Source organism: Saimiri boliviensis, chromosome 9 (genome assembly GCF_048565385.1).
Source record: "Saimiri boliviensis isolate mSaiBol1 chromosome 9, mSaiBol1.pri, whole genome shotgun sequence".
In the NCBI taxonomy this organism is placed as follows: domain Eukaryota; kingdom Metazoa; phylum Chordata; class Mammalia; order Primates; family Cebidae; genus Saimiri; species Saimiri boliviensis.
In genome coordinates this window covers 77,235,867-77,258,538 of record NC_133457.1, presented here as the reverse complement: position 1 = coordinate 77,258,538, position 22,672 = coordinate 77,235,867, and the positions used below count along the sequence as shown (strand labels likewise).

At 40.1% G+C, this 22,672-nt stretch overlaps 1 protein-coding gene and 1 pseudogene across 4 annotated transcripts in view; one reads left to right on the top strand and one right to left on the bottom strand.

Moving 5' to 3' along the window:
• CFAP61 (cilia and flagella associated protein 61) overlaps nt 1–22,672 on the top strand; it is a 294,842-nt gene that overhangs the window by 58,609 nt on the left and 213,561 nt on the right. For all 4 annotated transcript variants that reach the window (XM_010343722.3, XM_074406186.1, XM_074406187.1 and 1 more), the window contains one exon: nt 21,591–21,682. In XM_010343722.3, the coding sequence (XP_010342024.3) occupies nt 21,591–21,682 (92 nt within the window). The remainder of the gene's footprint in view (nt 1–21,590; nt 21,683–22,672) is intronic.
• On the bottom strand, nt 9,755–11,791 carry LOC104652207 (cytoskeleton-associated protein 2 pseudogene; annotated as a pseudogene).

The following is a 22,672-nucleotide window of genomic DNA, read 5'->3' as shown; positions in this document are numbered from 1 at the left end:
GCAGTATGAGTAAAGTTAGCTAATAAAGGTGTTTCACTGTGTTGGCCAGGCTGGTCTCAAACTCCTGATGTTGTAATCCGCCTGCCTTGGCCTCCCAGGGTGCTGGGATTACAGGTGGGAGCCACTGCACCCGGGTTCTTATGCCCATTTTTAATGAGTTTTTTTTTTCTATTGAATTATTTGAGCTTGTATATATTCTGGTTATTAAACCCTTTTCAGATGAGTAATTAGCAAATAGTTTCTCCCATGCTGTGGATTGTCTCTTCACTTTATTGATTGTTTGCTGTACAGAAACTTTGTAACTCGGTGTAATGCCATTTGTCTATTTTTGCTTTGGCTGCCTGTGCTTTTGAGGTCTTACACAAAAAGTCTTTGGCCAGACCAATGTTCTAGAGTGTTTCCCCAATGTTTTCTTCTAGTAGTTTCATTTTATCAGGTCTTAGATTCATGATTTTAATTCATTTTGATTTTATTTTTGTGTATCGATCGTGTGAGGTAGGGATCTAGTTTCATTCTTCTACATGGTTGTAAACTATAGTCACGCTACTGATCTGTCAAACACTGGATCTTACTTCTTCTATTAAACTGTATGTTTGTCCCCGTCACTCAGCTTCTCTTTCTCTCCCCTACCCCTCTACTCTTCCTGACCTTTAGTAACCAGCAATCTATTCTCTATCTTCATGAGATCTGCTTTTTTAGTTCCCACATATGAGTGAGAACATTTCATATATATTTTTTTCACATTATACTCCTGGGCTGAAGTGAGTGATATATAGATGTGTAACACTGTGCCCAGCTGGTGAAGAATATTTTTAACGTGTTGTTGAATTTGGCTTGCTAGTATTTTGCTGAGGATTTTTGCATCCAGTTTTCCTAGCACCGTTTGTTGACGAGACTTTCCTTTTCCCACTTTATGTTATTGATGCCAGATGTGGTGGCTCACACCTGTAATTCCAGCACTTATGGAGGCCAAGGTGGGTGGATCATTTGAGGTGAGGAGTTCGAAATCAGCCTGGCCAACATGGTGAAACCCGATTTCTACTAAAAATACAAAAATTAGCCAGTCATGGTGGCACGTACCTGTAGTACCATCTATTTGGGAGGCAGAGGCAGGAGAATCACTTGAACCCAGAGGGAGGATACTGCAGTGAGCTGAGATTGCACCACTGCACTCCAGCCTAGGCAACAGAGTGAGACTCTGTCTCAAAAAGAAATTAATTAACAAAGTAAAAATAAATAAATAGGCTGTAAATGCATGGATTTATGTTTGAGTTCTCTATTCTGCTCCATTGGTCTATGTGTCTGTTTTTTACACCAGTACCAAATTAATTTGGTTACTATAGCTTTGTCTTACGTTTTGAAGTCAGGTAGTGTGGTGCCTCTAGCTTTGTTCTTTTTGTTCATGATTGCTTTGGGTATTCAGCGTCTTTGTGGTTTTGTATACATTTTAGCATTGTTTTCTCTATTTTTGTGAAGAATGTCATTAGTATTTTGATAAGCCTTTCATTGAATCTATAAGTTGCTTTGGGTACTGTTGTCATTTTAACGATATTCTTCTAATCCATGAGAGTAGAATATCTTTCCAGTTTTGTTTGTGTGTGTGTCCTCTTCAATTTTTTTCATCAGTGTTTTTTAGTTTTCCTTATATAGGTCCTTCACTGCTTTGGTGAAATTGATTCCTAGATATTTTATTTTGTTTTTGTAGCTGTTGTAAATGGGATTGCTTTCTTGATCCCTTTTTCAGATTGTTTGCTGTTGCTGATATAATACTACTGATTTTTGTATTTTAGTTTTGTATCCTGCAACTTTACTGAATTTATTTATTAGTTCTAACAGATTGTTGGTGGAGTTTTTAGGTTTATCTAAATATAAGATCATGTTTGTGGACAAAACAAATTTGACATCTTTCTTTTCAGTTTGGATGCCCTTTCTTTCTCTTGCCTAATTCTTCTGGCTGGAATTCCTAGTATTATGTTGAATAAAAATGATGAAAGTGTGCATCCTTGTCTTGTTCCAGATCTTAGAGGAAGGGCTTTCAGCATTTTTTCAGTATGATGTTAGCTGTGGGTTTGTTATATATAGTCTTCATTATTTTTTGGTATATTCCTTTTTTTTCTTTTTGGAGACAAGAGTTTCGCCCTTGTTGCCGAGGCTGGTCATGATCTCGGTTCAGTGACATCTGAACCTCCCAGGTTCAAGGAATTCTCCTGCCTCAGCCTCCTGAGTAGCTGGGATTACAGGTGCCCACCACCACACTCAGCTGATTTTTGTATTTTTAGTAGAGATGGGGTTTCACCATGCTGGCCAGACTGGTCTCAAACTCGTGACCTCAAGCGGTCTGCCCACCTTGGCCTCCCAAAGTGCTAGGGTTACAGGTGTGAACCACTATGCCCAGCATTTTGAGGTATGTTCCTTCTGTACTTATTTTGTGGAAGGTTTTTTGTTTTTTGTTTTTTTAATCATAAGGGAATGCTGACTTTTATCGCATTCTTTTTCAGCATCTCTTGAAATGATCACATAGTTCTTGTTCTTAGTTCTGTTAATGTGATGTATCATTTATTGATTTGTATACAGTGGACCATCCTTGCATCCCTGAAATGAATCCCATTTGGGATTCCCATGGGGAATAATGTAAAAAAGGTTTTTTTTATTTTGAGACATGGTCTTGCAGTGTATCCCAGGTTGATCTTGAACTCTTAGGCTCATGTGATCCCCTGCCTCAGTTTCTCAAGTAGCTGATACTATAGATATGTAACATTGTGTCCGATTTGTGAATGATATCTTTAATGTGTTATTGAATTTGGTTTGCTAGTGTTTTGTTGCAATTTTTGTGTCTATGTTCTTCAGTGGTATTGGCCTGTAGTTTTCTTTTTTTGTTGTTTTTTGTTCTGTTTTATCAGTATCACAGTAATGCTGTTCTTACAGAATGAGTTTAGAAGTATTCCCTCCTCTTCAATTTGTTTGAAGAGTTACAGTAAAATTAATATTAGTTTTTTAAATGTTTGGTAGAATTCAGTAGTGAAACCATCAGGTCCTGGGCTTTTCTTTGACTGTAGACTTTTTATTATGGCTTTGATTTTGTTACTCATTATTTGTTTGTTGAAGTTTTTTTATTTCTTTGTAGTTCAATCTTGGTAGGTTATATAGTCCAGGAACTTATACGTTTTCTGTACGTTTTCCAGTTTGTTGGTGTGTAATTGTTCATAATAATCTCTAATGATTCTTCATACTTTTGTGGTCTTGTTATTTTTTTTTTATGTTTCTGATTTTATTTGAGTCTTTTCTCTTTTTTTCTTAGTCTAGCTAAAGGTTTGTTTGTTCTTGTACCTTTCAAAAACCAATTTTTCACTTCATTGATCTTGTGTATTTTCTCAATTTCATTTATTCCTACTCTGATCTTTGTTTTGGCTATGAAGAAATGATTTTTTTTTAACTTTTAAGTTCAGGGGTACATGTGTAGGTTTGTTATATAAGTAAACTCATGTCATGGGGGTTTGTTGTACAGGGTATTTCATCACCTAGGTATTAAGTCAGCACCCATGAGTTATTTTTCCTGACCCTATCCCTCCTTTTACTCTCCCCCCTCCAGTAGACCCACTGTCTGTTGTTCCCCTGTGTGTGTCCACGTGTTCTCATCATCTAGCTCCCTCTTATGAGTGAGAACATGCAGTATTTGGCTTTCTGTTTCTGTGTTAGTTTGGTAAGGATAATGGCCTCCAGCTCCATTCATGTTCCTGCAAAGGCTTCATAGTATTCCACGGTGTATATGTATCATATTTTCTTTATCCAGTCTACCACTGATGGGCATTTGGGTTGAGTCTGTGTTGTTGCTATTATGAATAGTGCTTCAGTGAATATACTGTGCATGTGTCTTTATGATAGAACAATTTATATTCCTTTGGTTAAATACTAAGTGATGAGATTTTTGTTCTGATCTTTATTTTATTTCTTTGACTAATTTTGTGTTTTGTTTGCTCCTGCTTTTCTAGTTTCTTGGGGTACATTGTTAAGTTGTTTATTTGAAGTCTTCCTACTTTTCCGATATAGGCATTTATTGCTATAACCTTTTCTCTTAGTACTGCTTTTGCTGTATCTCATAGATTTTGTTATGTTGTATTTCCATTTTCATTTGTTTCAAGACATTTTTTAATTTCCATATTAATTTCTTCATTGACTCATTGGTCATTCAAGAAAATGTTTAATTTCTATGTTTTTGTGTAGTTTTTGAGGTTTCTCTTTTTATTAATTTGTACTTTTATTCCATTGTGGTCAGAACAAATACTTGATATGATTTCTACTTTTTTGAATTTGTTGAGATTTCTTTTGTGGCCTAAGATTCTGGAGAACATATTCTGGAGAATGTCTCATGTGTTGATGAAAAGAATGTGTATTCTGCAGCTGGTTGAAATGTTCTGTAAATGTCAGTTAGGCCTATTTGGTCTTGTGTGTAGTTTAAATCTGCTGTTTCTTTGTTGATTTTTCTGTATGGATAATCTGTCTACTACTCAAGAGTGGAGTGTCGAAGTCCCTTACTATTATTATGTTGCAGTCTTATCGCTCTCTTCAGATCTATTAATATTTGCTTTATATACTTGAATACTACGGTGTTGAGTTTATAGATATTTGTAACTGTTATATCCTGTTGCTGGATTATCAGTATATAGTGATCTTTGTCTTTTCTAGAAGTCTTTGTAGTCAGTTTCATCGGATGTTAGCATAGCTACTACTGCTCTTTTTTGGTTTTCAGTTGCATGGACTATACTTTGCCACTTCCATTTTCAGTTTATGTGTATCTTAATAGGTGAAATAGGTTTCTTATAAGCAGCATATAGTTGGTCTTGCTTTTTTTTTGTTTTTGTTTTTGTTTTTGTTTTTTTTTGAGATGGAATCTTGCTCTGTCACCAGGCTAGAGTGTAGTGGTGCAATCTTAGCTCACTGCAACCTCCACCTCCCAAGTTCAATTGATTCTCCTGCCTCAGCCTCCTGAGTAGCTAGGACTACAGGCATGCACCACCACACCCAGCTAATTTTTGTGTTTTGGTAGAGAGGGGGTTTCACCATGTTGGCCAGGATGTTTTTGATCTCTTGACCTCATGATCTGCTGACCTCAGCCTCCCAAAGTGCTGGAATTACAAGCATGAGCCACTGTACCCGGCCAGGTCTTGCTTCTTTATCTATTCAGTTGCTCTTTATCTTTTATTTTTACTTATTTTATTATATTTTATTTTATTTTGAGACAGGGTCTCACACTATTTTGAGACAGGGTCTCACTCTGTCACCCAGACTGGAGTGCAGTGACACCATCTCAGCTCACTGTAGCTCGACCTTCTAGGCTCAAGCAATCCTCCTGAGTAGCTGGGACTATAAACATATGCCACTGCGACTGGCTAATTTTTAAAAATTTTTAGTAGAGATGGGGTTTGACCACATTGCCCAGGCTGGTCTCCTGAACTCAAGCAATCCACCTGACTCACCCTCCCAAAGTGCTAGGATTATAGGTGTGAGCCACCATGCTTGATGCTCTATGTCTTTTAATTAGAGAATTGACTTCATTTATAGTCATTGTTATTATTGATAAGTGAGAATTTTATTTTTAGTTTTTAAAAATTGTTAACATTTTTTGAGACAGGGTCTTGCTCTGTTGCTCAGGCTGGAGTACAGTGGTTCAATCTTGGCTCACTGCAACCTCTACCTGCCAGATTCAAGTGATTCTCGTGCCTCAGCCTCCCAAGTTGCTGAGATTACAGGCGCATGCCACCATGCCTAGCTAATTTTGGTATTTTAGTAGAGATGGGTTTTCACCATATTGGCCAGGCTGCTCTTGAACTCCTGACCTCATGATCTACCAAAGTGCTGCGATTACAGGTATGAGCCACCACACCTGGCTTGTGTCATTCTTATGCCTTTGTGTCCTCATAGCCTAGCTCCCATATATCAGTGAGAACATATGATGTTTAGTTTTCCATTCCTGAGTTACTCCACTTAGAATAATCATCTTCAGTCTCATTCAGGTCACTACAGATGCTGTTAATTCATTTCCCTTTATGGCTGAGTAGTATTCTATTGTATGTGTGTGTATATATATACATTATACATACATATCACAGTTGTGACACATATATTAACACATACATATCACTGTGATGTATATATTCCATGTATATATATCACTATGATATATATGTCCTTTTTTATATATATATTCAATTGTATATATGTATATGTATGTATATATATGTGATATATATGTATATATGTCACATATATATGGGAGTTAGGTTATGAGGACACAAAGGCATAAGAATGACACAAGCCAGGAAATATATATATATATATGTCACTGTGATATATATGTGTCACAACTGTGATATATATGTATGTATATACACACACACACACAATGGAATATATATACACACACAATATGGAATATATATATATCACAGTATATATGTATATATATATATATATATATATATATATATACACACACACACACTCACACATATATATATATATCACAGTGGCTCACACAATATATATATCACACAATGGAATATATGTGTATATATACAAAAGAAAACTGTGTTTATATATATATATATTTATCACAGCTTCTTTTTCCTTTTCCACTCAGTGATCATTACTAAAGAACTTACTTATGTAACCAAATACTACCTGTACCAGAATAACTTATGGAAAAAAATTTTTAAAGTAAAAAAAAAAAAAAAAAAGAACAGTGAATTCAGACATGCTACCAGAGAAAATCCAAATAACCTCATTAAGAAACAAAATGAGCCGGGCGTGGTGGCTCAAGCCTGTAATCCCAGCACTTTGGGAGGCCGAGGCGGGTGGATCACGAGGTCGAGAGATCGAGACCATCCTAGTCAACATGGTGAAACCCCGTCTCTACTAAAAATACAAAAAATTAGCTGGGTGTGGTGGCGCGTGCCTGTAATCCCAGCTACTCAGGAGGCTGAGGCAGGAGAATTGCCTGGACCCAGGAGGCGGAGGTTGCGGTGAGCCGAGACCGCGCCATTGCACTCCAGCCTGGGTAACAAGAGTGAAACTCCATCTCAAAAAAAAAAAAAAAAAAAAGAAACAAAATGAGATTTTACAACTGACACCATTGAAATACAAAATATCATTCAAGGCTACTATGAACACCTTTATGCACATAAACTAGAAAACCTAGAAGACACGGATAAATTCCTGGAAAAATACAACCCTCCTAGCTTAAATCAGGAAGAATTAGATACCCTAAGCAGACCAATAATAAGCAGTGAGATTGAAATAGTAACTTAAAAATTACCAACAGTTTGGGAGGCTGAGGTGGGTGGATCTCGAGGTCAGGAGATCAAGACCATCCTGGCTAACATGGTGAAACCCTGTCTCTACTAAAAATACAAAAATTAGCTGGGCATGGTGGTGCGCACCTGTAGTCCCAGCTACTCAGGAGACTGAGGCAGGAGAATCACTTGAACCTGGGAGGCGGAGGTTGCAGTGAGCCGAGATCATACCACTGCACTCCAGCCTGGCAAAGAGTGAGACTCTACCTCAAAAAAAAAAAAAAAAAAAAAAAAAGTCCAGGACCAGATGGATTCACAGTAGAATTCTGTCAGACATTCAAAGCAGAATTGCTACTAATCTTCTTCTTTTTTTTTTTTTTTTTTTCGAGACGGAGTTTCGCTCTTGTTACCCAGGCTGGAGTGCAATGGCACGATCTCGGCTCACCGCAACCTCCACCTCCTGGGTTCAAGCAATTCTCCTGCCTCAGCCTCCTGAGTAGCTGGGATTACAGGCACACACCACCATGCCCAGCTAATTTTTTGTATTTTTATTAGAGACGGGGTTTCACCGTGTTGACCAGGATGGTCTCGATCTCTTGACCTCGTGATCCACCCGCCTTGGCCTCCCAAAGTGCTGGGATTACAGGCTTGAGCCACCGCGCCCGGCCGCTACTAATCTTCTTGACAGTATTCCACAAGATAGAGAAAGAAGGAATCCTCCCTAATTCATTCTGTGAAGCCAGCATCCCCCTAATACCAAAACCAGGAAAGGACATGACCAAAAAAGAAAACTACAGGTTGATATCCTTGATAAACATAGATGCTAAAGTCTTTAACAAAAAACTAGCTAACTGAATCCAACAACATATAAAAAAAGGTAATCCACCATGATCAAGTGGGTTTCATACCAGGGATGCCAGGGTGACTTATACACAAGTCAGTAAATGTGGTCTATCACATCAACAGAATTAAAAACAAAAATCATATGATTTAGATAACCCGATGACAGTGTGCCTAGGCATTGATCTTTTTGTGATGAATTTCCCAGGTGTTCTTTGTGCTTCTTGTATTTGGATCTCTGGGTCTCTAGCAAGGCTAGGGAAGTTTTCCTCAATTTTTCCCTCAAATATGTTTTCCAAATTTTTAGATTTCTCTTCTTCCTCAGGAATACTGATTTTTCTTAGGTTTGGTCATTTAACATAATCCCAGACTTCTTGGAGGCTTTTTCATATTTTATTATTATTATTATTTTTTAAATTATACAGATATTTTTACTGTATACATATCAGGTATACAGAATAAAAACCCTACTCTTTAGAACATGAGAAGTCAATAGAAAAAAGATATGTAAATGGAATTAATGTAAAAATGACTAAGCATGTGATCTTCCACCACATTCATACGGTTTTTAAACTAATCTTTTAGAATTAAAAAGTCACTTATTTGAAACTGTAGAGTTGACAGATGATGTGTGCCATGTTAAGTATTAGTTTGGAAACTTACGAAACAATTTTAATGGTGGTATTTTTGTGTGGAGAGAAAACTGTGTAACTATCATGTTTCAGGGAACATGATTTAACAGTGAAGTTTTTATATTGTAGAGAAGAAAACAAGTATAAGTATCATGTATTTTAGAAATGCTGTCTAAACTAGAATGACATTTATTCAGTATGATATATTCTTTCCCTGATCCATTCTAATTGTTTAAAAACTCCAAGTGAAGTTACAGAAGTTAAACCACTAAATCTGGCATCTTTTCTTTCTTACACAAACTATCTTCTCTTATAAATGGGGTTATTAAGTATTCTTCTTAGTGACCCCAGTTATAATCAAAAGAGGCCACAAGACCACAGACTACTACTGATGAAAAGTGACAGTCAATAGGCAGTCCAAGGGACACAACAGAACACCAGTCTGGGTAACATGAATTTGGTGAGAAAGCAAACTAAACCTCCTGTGTCTTAATATTCAAAGTGAGTCATTCTATACAATTTTTGACTTTCATACTAATCTAAGAAAGGCCAAAAAAATTATTCTGTTTAAAGGCAGGGAGGTATATCATAACTTTTAAAAACATGTCAATGCAAACATACACATTTTACCTGGAATACCTTCTTTTCTAATGATGCATCATTACTGTACTTATAGTTAGTAAAGTGAACAGGCTAGTATTATAACCTATTTATATTCAAGGAACATAGTAAACTAGCTGACAAAATTTACCCATCTTAAAGAAAAAACTCAGTTGATTGAGATTGAAACGGTAGGATTAGCTTTCCAATGCAGAGGACAACTGTTGCCGTAACATAAATGTTAGTAAAGGACCTCACTGCGGTGAATGCTTAGGATAGGTAGGTATGTGGCCAACTCCAGACCTAAGGGTAATATAAAGCTACTCCAAACAAAACACCCCACAAATCATAAAAACCCAATTCCCTATCAGAGCTTTGTTTCTCTTCTGTCGTTTAATCCTCAGAGTACATCCGGCACAGCGCTGCATTAGGGTAGCATCCAAAAGCTTTAGTTTCTCTTCCCAACTCCATTAGCTGTTCCATTGAGGACACGCAAGAATAATGATCTTTTAACACGTCTGGCAATTTAGAAGTTTTCTCTTGAAGACGTTGAGAACATCTCACTGGTGTTAAAAACTTGCTCTTTAAATGCGGAATTTGTTTAATCAAACCGCACCTTCTTTTTCATACTTTGCAAGTATGGCATAGTAGACACATTATATTTAATGAAGCAACTTGTCCTCATTTCTGTGTTGGGGGTTTTAACACCATGTTTTGGATCTTTTGTTTTGCTGTCTTGCTCTTTTTGACAGTCTTGAAATAGCACATTTCTCTGATGTTTACTCCCCATTTCCAACTTTTCTGGCTCTACAGCAACACCTGTATCTTCAATACCGACTTCTTTGGCTTCTTCCTTGGTTACACAAGCCTTCTCCATATTTTCTTCCAAATTAACTTTTTCTTGACTCTTCATTGTTAGCATATCTACAGTTGTGTGTCACATCTCTTCAATAGGCTGAGCCCCTGCCAGAATGGCTTTCTCATAGATTGCAATAATATTTTCAACAGGACTTGTGATTGGTTCTATACATGCAAGGCATATCCAATACTTAACAAGCTTTTTAGTGTCTGGAATTTTTAAATCAGGTCATTCAGTGTGACCAGAATATCTTCTTTCGACATTCCTCATTAATCAAGTTCAGGCATTTAGAAAATGTGTTGTTTAGTTTTTCAGTAAATAATCTTTGTTCATCCTCTTCTGCCATGGTAGTCCCAAAAGACCCAACTGGTTTTTCATTTTGTCCTTCACTCTCATGCTGACTCACTGCTGATTTGGGAGGCCTTTTTAGCACTCTTCCTTTGTCCGCTTTCCGCTCATTCAGACAAGCTTTTCTCTCTTCTGCGGTTTCTTTGGGATGAGCTGATCTATCCACAGTTGCTTTTCCTATAGTATGTCTTCGCTGGTCAGTGGGCTTCGACTTCTCCATCAGTTTGCCATTGGACGATGAAGCAGGCCTGGCCACAACTCCAGATGCTATGCTTCTTGACAATGTCTTACTTCTTCTTATACGTTGAGAAGAACTGGTTTTGACACTAGATAAAGCTGTTTTTGATTCTAACAGTTCTGTTTAACAAGACACTTTCCAGATTGTAATGTGGGTAGAGGTTCTCCTGATGCCTTGTTTCACAGTGTCCTGGGTGTTACTGTGATGACTTCTAATAGGTGGTCACACAAGTTGTGGTTTCTGAGATGTAGTGCTCACAGATTTCGTGGTGGCAGTCATACTGGAGGATCTATTACTTTTCACTGTTACACTGCTGGTGTTTACAGGCTAAGGCTTTGTGGCTTTGGGGACAGTGGTTAAAAGTTTCTTTGTTGCTGCAGAACTCTCATCTTTGACTTGTAGAGGTTTTCTAAATGAATTAATCTTAGACTGAACAATCTGGCCACGATAAGATCCACGCACAGGTCTCTTGGGCATGTTAGCATCTTGCTTTGGTTTTTCTGCAGTTACCTCTTTCTTTTCACTATTGTTTTTAAGGTGAAATGCCTGGCTTAATGTCATATGTTGACTTTGGGGATCATCTTCAGTTAGTAGCAATTGCCGAGTTTGATGACTGTCCTTTGGTTTATGTGCGTCAATTACTACAGTTGAATTAGTTAGTCCATTTGAAGGTTTTAAAGGAATACAGTTTCTCCCCACTATTGTATTATTTTTGCTTCCTGCAGGTCTCTTCACATTTTCTTTATTAGCCATTTTGGTTTTAAGTTTCAGTGCTCTAGTCCCTTCTTGAACTTGGTCCTCAGATGTCACAGCTCTCTGACCTCTACCGAGACATCTGAAGACAAACTGTATACATCATGGCCTTTATTCTTAAATCTTTCCTGGATAACATTTCATTTTCCTGCTTGTATGCAAAAAGTATTTTTCTTCTCAACAGATGTTCCTGGAGTTTTTGTCTTCTTTGCTTTTTGAATGAGGACTTTCTTTGTTTTTGTTAGATTGGGTTAATTTGAAGACCTTGTTTTTGAGCTCTGAATTTCTTTCTTTTACTTGTTCAGTTATATTGCTGAGACTTTCCAGAGAATTTTGCATTTCTATACGTGTGCCCAGTGTTTCCTGAATGTTTGTTTTTTCTTTATGTTATCTATTTCCTTGAATATTTCTCCCTTCACTTCCTGTATCGTTTTTCAGATTTTTTTGCATTGGGCTTCACCTTTCTCTGGTGCCTCCTGATTAATTTAATAACTAACCTCCTGAATTCTTTTTCAGGTAAATCAGGGATTTTTTTTTTTTTTTCCTGGTTTGGATCCATTGCTGGTGAGCTAGTGTGATTTTTTTTGTGGGGGAGGTTGTTAAAGAGCCTTGTTTTGTCTTGGTACCAGAGTTTGCTTTCTGGTTCCTTCTCATTTCAGTAGGCTCTGTCAGAGGGAAGGTCTAGGGCTAAAGGCTGTTGTTGTTTCCATTCTCTTGTCCCACAGGGTGTTCCTTTGATGTAGTACTCTCTCCGTTTTCCTGTGAATGTGGCTTCCTGTGAGCTGAACTGCAATGATTGTTATCTCTCTTCTGAGTCTAGCCACCCAGCAAGTCTACTCAGCTTTGGGCTGGTACTGGGGGTTGTCTGCAGAGAGTCCTGTGATGTGAACCATCTGTGGGCCTCTCAGCTGTAGATGCCAGTACCTGTTCTGGTGAAGGTGGTGGTGGGGAGGGGATGGTGAAATGGACTCTGTTGAGGGTTTTTAGCTTTAGTACTTTAATGTTCTGTTTTTGTGCTGGTTGGCCTCCTGCCAGGAGGTGGCACTTTGTAGAAAACATGGTAGTATGGAGAGGAACCGGTGGTGGGTTAGGCCCTAGAATTCCCAAGATTATGTGCTCTTTGTCTTCAGCTACCAGGGTGGGTAGGGAAGGACCATCAGGTTAGGGTATGGCTAGGCATGTCTGAGCTCAGATTCTCCTTAGGCATGTATTGTGCGGTTGCTGTGGGGGATGCAGGTGAGGTTCCCATGTCAGTGGAGTTGTGTAACTAGGAGGATTATGGCTGCCTCTGCTGAGTCATGCAGATCATCAGGGCAGTTGGGGATAGCTGACAGTTACAGGCCTCACCCAGCTCCCATGCAAACTAAAGTCTCACTCCCATTGTGCCCCCAACTCCCAATAGTCTGTTTCTATGTGGTGGGTGAGCTGGGCTTGAGAACTTTCCCCAGGCTACCTCTCACCCAACTGTAAAAGAAAAGTGCTTGGTTTTTCCCCTGCCTGTGGAGTCTGCATGCTGGATTTGCACTCTCCGCCTGAGTTCTGGCCAAGAGGGTTCTTGCCACCAGTTCAAACAGTTATAAAGTTCAGCTGGAGATTTCCTTCTCCCTGTGGTGTTTTCCCCCACTCCCCTGGCCTCCTTCCTGATGGATCCCTGTGGTGCCAGGCAAGAATGGCCTGTCTGGGGACCCAGTGAGTTCCCAGGGCCTTTCTCACTGCTTCCTCTACCCGTGTATTTTGCTCAGTTCTCTAAATGGACTCAGCTCCAGGTAAGGTTAGAAACTTCTGCAAACAGACCTTCAGTTTCTCCAGTGGGGTTGTATGTTTGGGAGAGGAGGATCTCCCTTTCCCATTTTCCCAGTTTGGGTACTCATAGTATTTGGGGTGCCTCCTGGGTCCTGCAGGAACAGTCTGCTTTCTTCAGAGAGTCTGTGGGTCCTCTTAGGATTGCTGGTTTGTTCTTGCAGTTGATCTGGAGCTAAAATTCACAGTGTAAGCCTCTGCATGCTGCTCTATCCATCCAAGTTGAAGCTGCAATTAGTCCTGCCTCCTGTCTGTCATGATGATCCAAACAAACTATTGCTTACTCTTCTGCTTTTTATTTTTAGTATATCTATGATAGGTTTTTGCATTATAGTTGCCATGAGGCTTATGAAAAACACCTTATAGAAATAACACATTATTTTTAAAAGAAGACTGCTTACCTTCAATCACAAAAAATAGACTCAAAGAAAAATCTAGAAAAATACTCAATACTTTAAATCCATTTCTCAAGATTTTGACTTTTGGTTGTCTCAATTTACATATTTTTATATTGCCTATCTCCTAAGTTGCTGTAACTATGACTATTTTTGACAGATTTTTCTTTCGGACTTCATACTAGAATTATGAATAGATTGCACACCCCAAGTACAGCATTAGAGTATTTTGGGTTTGTCCATGTACTTACTTTTACCAGTGTGATTTATGTCTTCAGATGTTTTCTTTTTGCACAGATTGATTAGTTTTATTTTCCAATTCAAGAACTCCCTTTCACATTTCTTGTAAGATGGGTCCATTTGTGGTGAATTCTCTGAGGTTTTGTTTATCTGGGAAAGACTTTTATCTTTCCTTCATAGTTAAAGGATAAGTTTACTGGATACCGTATTCTCAAATGGCAGTTTTAAATTTCAGCGATTTTGAAAATGTCATCTCACTCCCACTGCCCTGTATAGTTTCTATGGGGAAGTCTGTTGCCAGATGAATTGGAGTTCTGTATTTGCTTCTTTTCCCTTACTGCTTTTAGGTTTCTCTCTTTGTTCTTGACTTTTGATCAGTTTATTATATGCCTAGGGGTAGTCTTATTTGAGTCAAATCTATTTGATGCTCTCTCTTTCCTGTACCTGGATACTTATCTCTTTCTCAAGTTTTCACAAGTTTTCTTCCATCCTTCCCTCCCTCCCTCCCTCCTTCCCTTCTTCTCTTTCTCTTTCTCTTCCTTCTTTCCTTCCTTCCTTCCTTTCTTCCTTCCTTCCTTTCTTTCTTTCTTTCTTTCTTTTCTTTCTTTCTTTTCTTCTTTCTTTTCTTTCTTTCTTTTCTTCTTTTCGAATAAGATTTCTGCCCCTATTTTTGCTCAACTCATTCTTGAACACCAGTAATTCTTAGGTTTGTTTTTTCTTTTCAGGTAATTTTCTGTATCTTGTAGACAGTCTTTGCTAGTTTTTTTTTTTTTTTTCTTTTTTCTCCTCTGATTATGTATTATCAAGTAGCTTGTCTTTGAGCTTACTATTTTCTCTGCTTGATCCATTCTGCTCTTGAGGGCCTCCAGTGAATTTTTCTGTTTATTTGCTACCTTTTCAATAGCAAATGTGTTTGTCACTTCCAAGATGGCTGTTTGATTTTTTAAAATTATTTCAATCATTTTGTTAAATTGATCTGATAAATTTCTGAATTGCCTTTTTATGTTACCTAAAAGATCACTGAGTTTCTTTGAAACTGCTATTTTGAACTTCTGGTCTTAGAGCTTACATATTACTGTCTTAGGGTCAGTCACTGGTTGCTTGCTTTGCCAATTTGAGAAGACCATGGTTCCACGTCTGCTGATGTTTCTTGTGATGTGTGTTTATGTCTTGCATTGAAGGACAGTTCAGTTGTAGGACAACTGAAGTTAATTTGTTCCATTCTCCCTCTGGCTTGTTTTTTACTGGGATATTTGCTTACAAATTCTTTGTAATTTACCTGTTGGTTTTCTTTGTTGTTGTTGTTTTTCTCCTGCTAGGTAGCTGCCTCCTTTTTGGCACTAGATGGCACTTTAAGCCCAGGTTTCCATCAGTTCTAGTAAAAAATCAGACTGCCACCCATCCTGAATGGAGGAGGTCCCAAAGGGAAAGGGATATCCCAGTAGTTCAGCAAGGCTGGCTTGGAGTTAATGGCCAGGGGACCTGTGGAACAAATCTACAGTGTGGTGCTGCTGAACTGTCATGCTAACTTGAGGTCTCCTTTGGTTGAGTTACAAATCAAAATTTCCATGGCTGAGGATGATTGTCTCCCCTCCCCACTTTATTTCTGGCTGTCCTCAGGGATATTTCTTCCTTTAAGTACTCCTGATGCCTTCCATGAGTTGAGGCCGGAACGATCTCCTGCCAGGGAACCCCAGATGGTAGAGAAGTTGGTTGTCCACCTCAATATCACTGTTTCCTATGTAGAAACTGTGAGTTGAGGGAAATTTTTCATACGCTTGTTGCTGGGTAGATTGGGGGACGGTGTATCATAGATAGAGAAATCTGATTCTCTTACCATCTACTCTGTGTTTCCACTTCTTTGTGGCTCTGGGAACTGTCTCTTTCTCCTATTTGAGTTCTGGGATATTGCTGGTGGTAATCTGGGAGTTGTGTATTTGTTTTTAGTTTTCTGTGGGTGGGAAGGGGGAATGAACCCAGTTTGCTTCTTCACCGCCATTTTGGAACCTGAAGTTTTTGTGGAAGGTTTTTAATCGCAGTTTATATTTTAAATTGTTATATAACTATTTGTTATATTTGGTGGTTCATAATTTTTGTATGAATATATACATTTTCTTTACATTTTCAAATGCATTAGCATAAAGTTGAAGCCATTCTTCATTTTGGTTCTTGCAGACTTGTAGAGGTACCCCTGTGGTGGTCTTGGAAAAGATCCAGAAGAATATTCCAAATTACCAGGCAGAGACTCTTATTCTCTTCCTTTACTTTCTCTTAAACAAATGGAGTCTCTCTTTCTGTGCTGAGCCACCTGAAGCTGGGGGAGGGGTGACACAGAACACCCCTGTGGCCACCACCACTGTGACTGCACAGGGTCAAACCTTAAGCCAGCACAGCACTGGGTCTTGCCCAAGGCCCACCGTAACCACTGCCTGGCCACTGCCTGTGCTCTTGCAAAGCCCTACGGCTCTGCAGTCAGCAGGTGATGAAGCCACCCAGGCTTGTGTCCTTCCTTTAAGGGCAACAAGTTCCCCTGGCCCTAGGGAGGTCCAGAGATGCTTTCTGGGAGCCAGGGTCTGGAGTAGGAAACCTTAGAAATCTGCTTAGTGCCCTATTCTACTGCAGCTGAGCTGGCTCCAATAGCACTAGGCAAAGTACTTTCCACTCTTCCCTCCCCTTTCCCCAGGCAAATGAGTCTCTCCCCATGCCCACCACAGGCCCACAGGGAGTACTACCAGGGTACTGTTGATGTTCACTTAAGGCCCAAGGGCTCTTCTGTCAGCTTGTGGTGAATGCTTTCAGGCCTGGGACTCACCCCTCAGGGCAGTGGGCTCTTCTGCTGACCCATGGTAGGTCCAGAGATGTCATTCAAGAGCCAAAGCCTGGACCTGGGGACCCTAAGAACCTGTTTGGTGCTCTTCTCCACTGTGGCCAAGCTGGCATCTAAGCTCAGGACAGAGTCCTCTTTACTCTTTCCTCTGCTTTTCTCAAGGAGAAGTGATCTCTTCTCATTTCCACTAGAGCTGGAATGTGCTGGTCACACCTGAAGTCAGCACAGCTCTGAGTCTCACCCAAGGCCCATGGCGAGTACTACCGGGCCACTGCTGCTGATTATTCAGGGCCCAGGGCCCTTTAGTCAGCATGTGATGAGCCCTACTAGGACTGGGTCCTTAGAATCAAGGCAAACAGCTTCCCTTCCAGTCCAGGGTGTGTCTAGAAGTGTCATCTAGGAGCCAGGCCTGGAATTGGGACCCTGTGACTCTGCCATGTGCCATATCCTGCTGTGGCTGAGCTGGTATCCAAGTTACAAGACTACAAGGCAAAGTCCTCTTCACTCCTCTCTCCTCAAGTGGAAGGAAGGAGTCGGAGTCTCTTTTGGAGCTGTGAGCTGCGCTGTCTGGGATTAGGGGAGGAGTAGCATAAGCGCTCTTTTAGCAGATACAGTTGGTGTGTTACTAGGTGGCATGTCACCTAAGTCCACAAGTTCAGGGAACAGCGCAGCCCTAGGACTTGGTTAGGAGTTACAGTCCTTGTGGCCTAGACAGCCTTTCAAATTTATTTAGGACCCCAGAGGACTTTTGCCTGTGGTGCAAGGCTCGTCAGAACTCAGGTTCCAGCCACCAGGATGGGTGGTTCCCCTCTGGCCATGGCTGATCCAAATGCTCCATCTAGGGGTGCCAGCTGAGTTCTGCCTGGTGTTGACAGCACTGCATTCTAATGCAAAGTCCCACAATCACTGCACTTTCTCTCCCCAAGTGTACAGATTCTTCACACCACGTGACTACTGCCTGGGGAATTGGGAAAGGTTAGTGTTGGCAATTCAAGACTGTCTTTCGTACCTTCTTCAGTGCCTCTTTCAGTGATAGGAAGTTAAAACCAGATACTGTGATCACTCCCCTGATTTTTGGTTCTTATGAAGGTGCCTTGTTGTGTACATAATTGTTAATTTTGTGTTCCCGTGGGGAGGATGATTAGTGGAAGCTTCTATTTGATCATCTTGCTTTACCTCCTCCAACACTATTTATTGTGTAATTTGTTCTTTCCCTCCTAATTTGAAATGCCACCTCTTATCATACATCAACATTTCATAACTATCTGGCTCTGTTTCTGGCGTTCGTTCTATTCTGTTCTTGCCCCAGTAACTCACTGTTTTAATAACTATGTCTTTATAATGTCTTAATATTCACTTTGGAATTTGGCCCTCTTTTTGTTCATCTTTCTTAAAATTTTGTTTACTGTTTCTCCATATTTGCTCTTTTAGAATCAATTTATTTCATCACACGAAAATTAAGATTTTTGATGGATATTTAAAATAAATGTAAAAAGCACAAAATTATATTATTTATTCCTAAAGCCTTCAACATGTATTATTTTGTACTCTGTATGTATTATTCCTATTAATTAAAGAGCAGGGTAGATCCAGAGTCTTGTGGGACCTAAAGTCTGACCAGTTCAGGAGCCCTCTTTAAGGATAGTAATGAAAAATTATGAATGTGGCATTAGCTGCCTTGGAGGAGCCTGCGCTGGGAAGATGCCTGAATCCCTAACTGTATTCGCTTCATGGTAAACTGCTTCAGATAAGCAGTCTCAGAAAGTCCGGATAAATTGTGCCTTTACTCCCGCTGGAGTAAACCGGTAGTTCATGACTTCTAAACTACTTAGATGGTATAAGCCATAGAATAGCAATTAAATTTGCAGCTTCAGTTGTATTTTTAGTCATGTGTTACGTAATACCACTGCCTCAGCTTTCCCCAGGATAGCACCTCGCATTTGAGGATCTCAGGGCACGTTATGAACATTAACTAATTAAACCTCACAAAACCCCAGAGGCACTGGAAAGAGAGATACAGCATCACCTTGCACAGTTCTGAAATGCAGTCACCTCTAGGGATGAGTGTAGCAGCTGCTTAGTAATAAACTGCAACACCTCACAACAGTTTAGTCAAGACAATTAATCTCGGTAGTTGGTAATTTTCTCCTGAACATTAGACCATCGACAGTTAAGTCACCAGGATTATTAGTTTACTGAAAATTAATCCAGTCTTTAAGACTTTTTACCTTTTAGTAATCTTTTCTTAATTATAAAAGAAACATGCACAGTGAATGCCTACTTTTCTTTTAGTTGCATTTTTGTAGTTCTTCAAACTTAGAAAAGAAATATTTTTTTAATACATTAGAATAGGTAGAGACTGATAACAAGTTTCTGTAACTCATAAGGTTTCTGGTGAGCAAAACTCCTCAATGACAGTAAAAGTTGGAAGAGTGGGTACCTTTGAGAGGAGTATTGACTGGACAGGGAGATGAGGAAAACTTCTGGGTTCTGGACATGTTTTATATGTTCTTTTTTTTTCCTTTTTTTTTTCTTTGGAGATAGAGTCTCTGTCATCTAGGCTGTAGTGCAGTGGCATGATCTTGGCTTACTGCAACCTGTGCCTCCCGGGTTCAAGTGGTTCTCCTGAGAAGCTGGAATTACAGGTGTGCACCACCATGCCCGACTACTCTTTTGTATTTTTAGTAGAGACAAAGTTTCATCATGTTGGTCAGGCTGGTCTTGAACTCCTGACCTCAGGTGATCCAACTGCCTCGGCCTTCCAAAGTGCTGGGATTACAGGTGTGAGCCACCAGGACCAGCCAGTTTTATATACTCTTACAGGTAATTGTTGTTGCTCAGGAGTAGACATACGTAGAAATTCCCTGAGCTGTACAGTTTTTCTATGTGTGTTAATCTCACCAACAAAGTCAATTAGCCTAAAAAGCATGCTTCTCTTGGCATGATGAGAATGCTAGTAACCCCAGATAGTCTTACCTGGAAAATTCTGCAGGGTGCAGAACATATTCAAGAACTGGAGATATGACAGTTTTTATTTTCCTCAAAGCATCTTTCTTTGGAAGAGGGATTCTGAGTGCTTTACCCTCTCTTCTCAGGACATTTTCTCTTCATGCCAGAAGAGCTGCCTTTCATGCTAAGATGTGACTCTCTCACATTGTACCTTTAACATTATGTACGTCTCTGACTATGCCATTTACACCTCCCTGGGCATCACATTTTTCTCTTAGAATTTTATTCATTTACCTACATCTTTGCCAGGAGTAGGTATAATGCATTAGTGACCCAGAAATTTGGGGTTGAGAGGCATCTGCAGGGGCCATTGTCATAGCTGGCACTAGAAGAACACCATGGGAGAGGAGGAAGCAGAGAGGACCCTGGTTGCTCTGGCCCTGCAGGGTCTGATGCAACGCTTGAAAACAAGAAGGCAGAGCAGCAGGCCCACACCTGTGGTGACAGCAGCAGTCTCTGGAGCCTTTAGTAGGCCCAGGGACCCTCCTGCATGTGTGGCTGCACTTCTGAGGAGGGGCAGGCATGAGCAGGGTGTCCTAGTGCTACTCTGAGCTGAGGCCCGAAGGCTAGGAGCAGATGTCATAGCTGAGAACCCCCAGCAGAGCGGACACTGGGTGAGACACAAAGGCAAGTACATCCTCCAGTGATGTCTTCTCCCAGGTTGCCCTCCTTAGGGATGGAGAGATTTCAAAAGAGAAGAAAAGGAGGGGAGGAGGCAGGAGAAAAACCTTTTTAGACAAAATGAGAATTTTTTTTCTTCTGTAATTTTTAGTAAAGATTAAATACATGAGGCCTAAGCTACCCTGATCATTGACTTTCCAGAACTTCTTAAAACACCAGTGCTTAGCTCCAGTTCTTCTTGAAAATAATTTCTATTAGAAAATAGCAAAGTAGGCCGGGCGCGGTGGCTCAAGCCTGTAATCCCAGCACTTTGGGAGGCCGAGGCGGGTGGATCACGAGGTCGAGAGATCGAGACCATCCTGGTCAACATGGTGAAACCCCGTCTCTACTAAAAATGCAAAAAATTAGCTGGGCATGGTGGCACGTGCCTGTAATCTCAGCTACTCAGGAGGCTGAGGCAGGAGAATTGCCTGAACCTAGGAGGCGGAGGTTGCGGTGAGCCGAGATCGCGCCATTGCACTCCAGCCTGGGTAACAAGAGCGAAACTCCGTCTCAAAAAAAAAAAAAAAGAAAAAAGAAAATAGCAAAGTAAGCATTGTGCCCACTGGCAGAGCATGAGTTCATAGTATTAACAAACAGTGAGAAAGCAGCCCTTGTGCTAAGTCCTGGCATTCAGGTAACACTGATGTAGCTCACTGTGGGCTTTTCCATCTCTGTCTGAAGATCATTTCAAGGCCCACCATCAAGGAAGCTGATAATCCATTGTTTGTAAGCTTCAAAAGGGGCTTCTATCAAAGGATCCCATTGCCCAGGGACTGGTAAAGGTTGAGGTCCTCCTGAGGACCAGGCCTGGGCCAGGTCCGTTGCCTGTCTTCTCATCTCCACAGCTCCCTTAGGCAGTATCATGTAGATAAGGGCACAGAGAGGTGGAGGGAGGAACTTTGAGGATCCCTCCTCAGTGTCAAAATCCAGGTAGGCTGCAGAGATCTACTCTTCCCACCTCAAAGTACTGCTCTCTAGAATAAAATTCTCCAGATCCATTGTAGTTTAAAAACATGTGACTATGCTGTCCAATTTTCTGTGGTTCTGCAGATATTTATCATCTATTTTCTGCCCTTATTACATCCCTTCTCTCAAAGATGCTGAGCTCAGGAGTAGGAGCCAGAGTTTCCAAAAAATAGTTGAGGAGTCACAGGAGCCTGTTTCTCCAGATACCATGGAAAACATCCAGGTGAGAGAGACCATTCCTCCATGCCTAGGGTAGGGGGATGCACCTAGGGGCTACGTGTGACATCAGGGGCATCTCTGGTGCTGGGATCAGGCATTAGAGAAGTTCTAATGCCTGATGCAGAAAAGGCCTCCCTAGCAGTAAGCACACTTTGAGCTGGGGGAAACAGAGGCCTTTGTGTTTGTAATGGACAAAGCCTCACTGGTATGCTCCAAAATGCAGGTCAGAACAGAATGTCAGGAGACTGAGGCAGATAAAACTGCTAATTTAAACTCATTGATGTCACAAGCACTTGAAAGTTTCAACAGTAGACTAGACCAAGTAGAAGAAAGAACTTCAGAGCTTGAAGACAGGGCTTTTAAATTAACCCAATTAGACAAAGACAAAAAAAGAATTTAAGAAAATGAACAAAGCCCCAAGAAATTTGGGATTATGTTAAATGGCCAAACCTAGGGAAAATTGATATTCCTGAGGAAGACGAGAAATCTAAATTTGGACAACATATCTGAGGAAATAATAAAGGAAAACTTCCCTGGACTCACTAGAAATCTGGACATCCAAATACAAGAAGATCAAAGAACATCTGGGAAATTCATTGCAAAAAAAGATCATCACCCAGGCACATAGTCATCAGGTTATCTAAAGTCAAGACGAAGAAAATTAAGAGCTCTTAGGCAAAAGCATCAGGTCACCTATAAAGGAAAGTGTATCAGATTTACAGCAGATTTCTTAGCAGAAACTCTGCAAGCCAGAAGGGATTGGGGTCCTTTCTTTAGCCTCCTCAAACAAAATAATTGCCAGCCAAGAATTTTGTATCCAGCAAAACTAGCTTCATATATGAAGGAGACAGAAAGTATTTTTCAGACAAACAAATGCTGAGAGAATTTGCCATTACCAAGCCAGCACTATAAGAAACACTAAAAAGAGTTCTAAATCTCAAAGAGCCTAAATCTCACAGGACCTGTAAAAAATAACACAATGAAAGAAAAACAC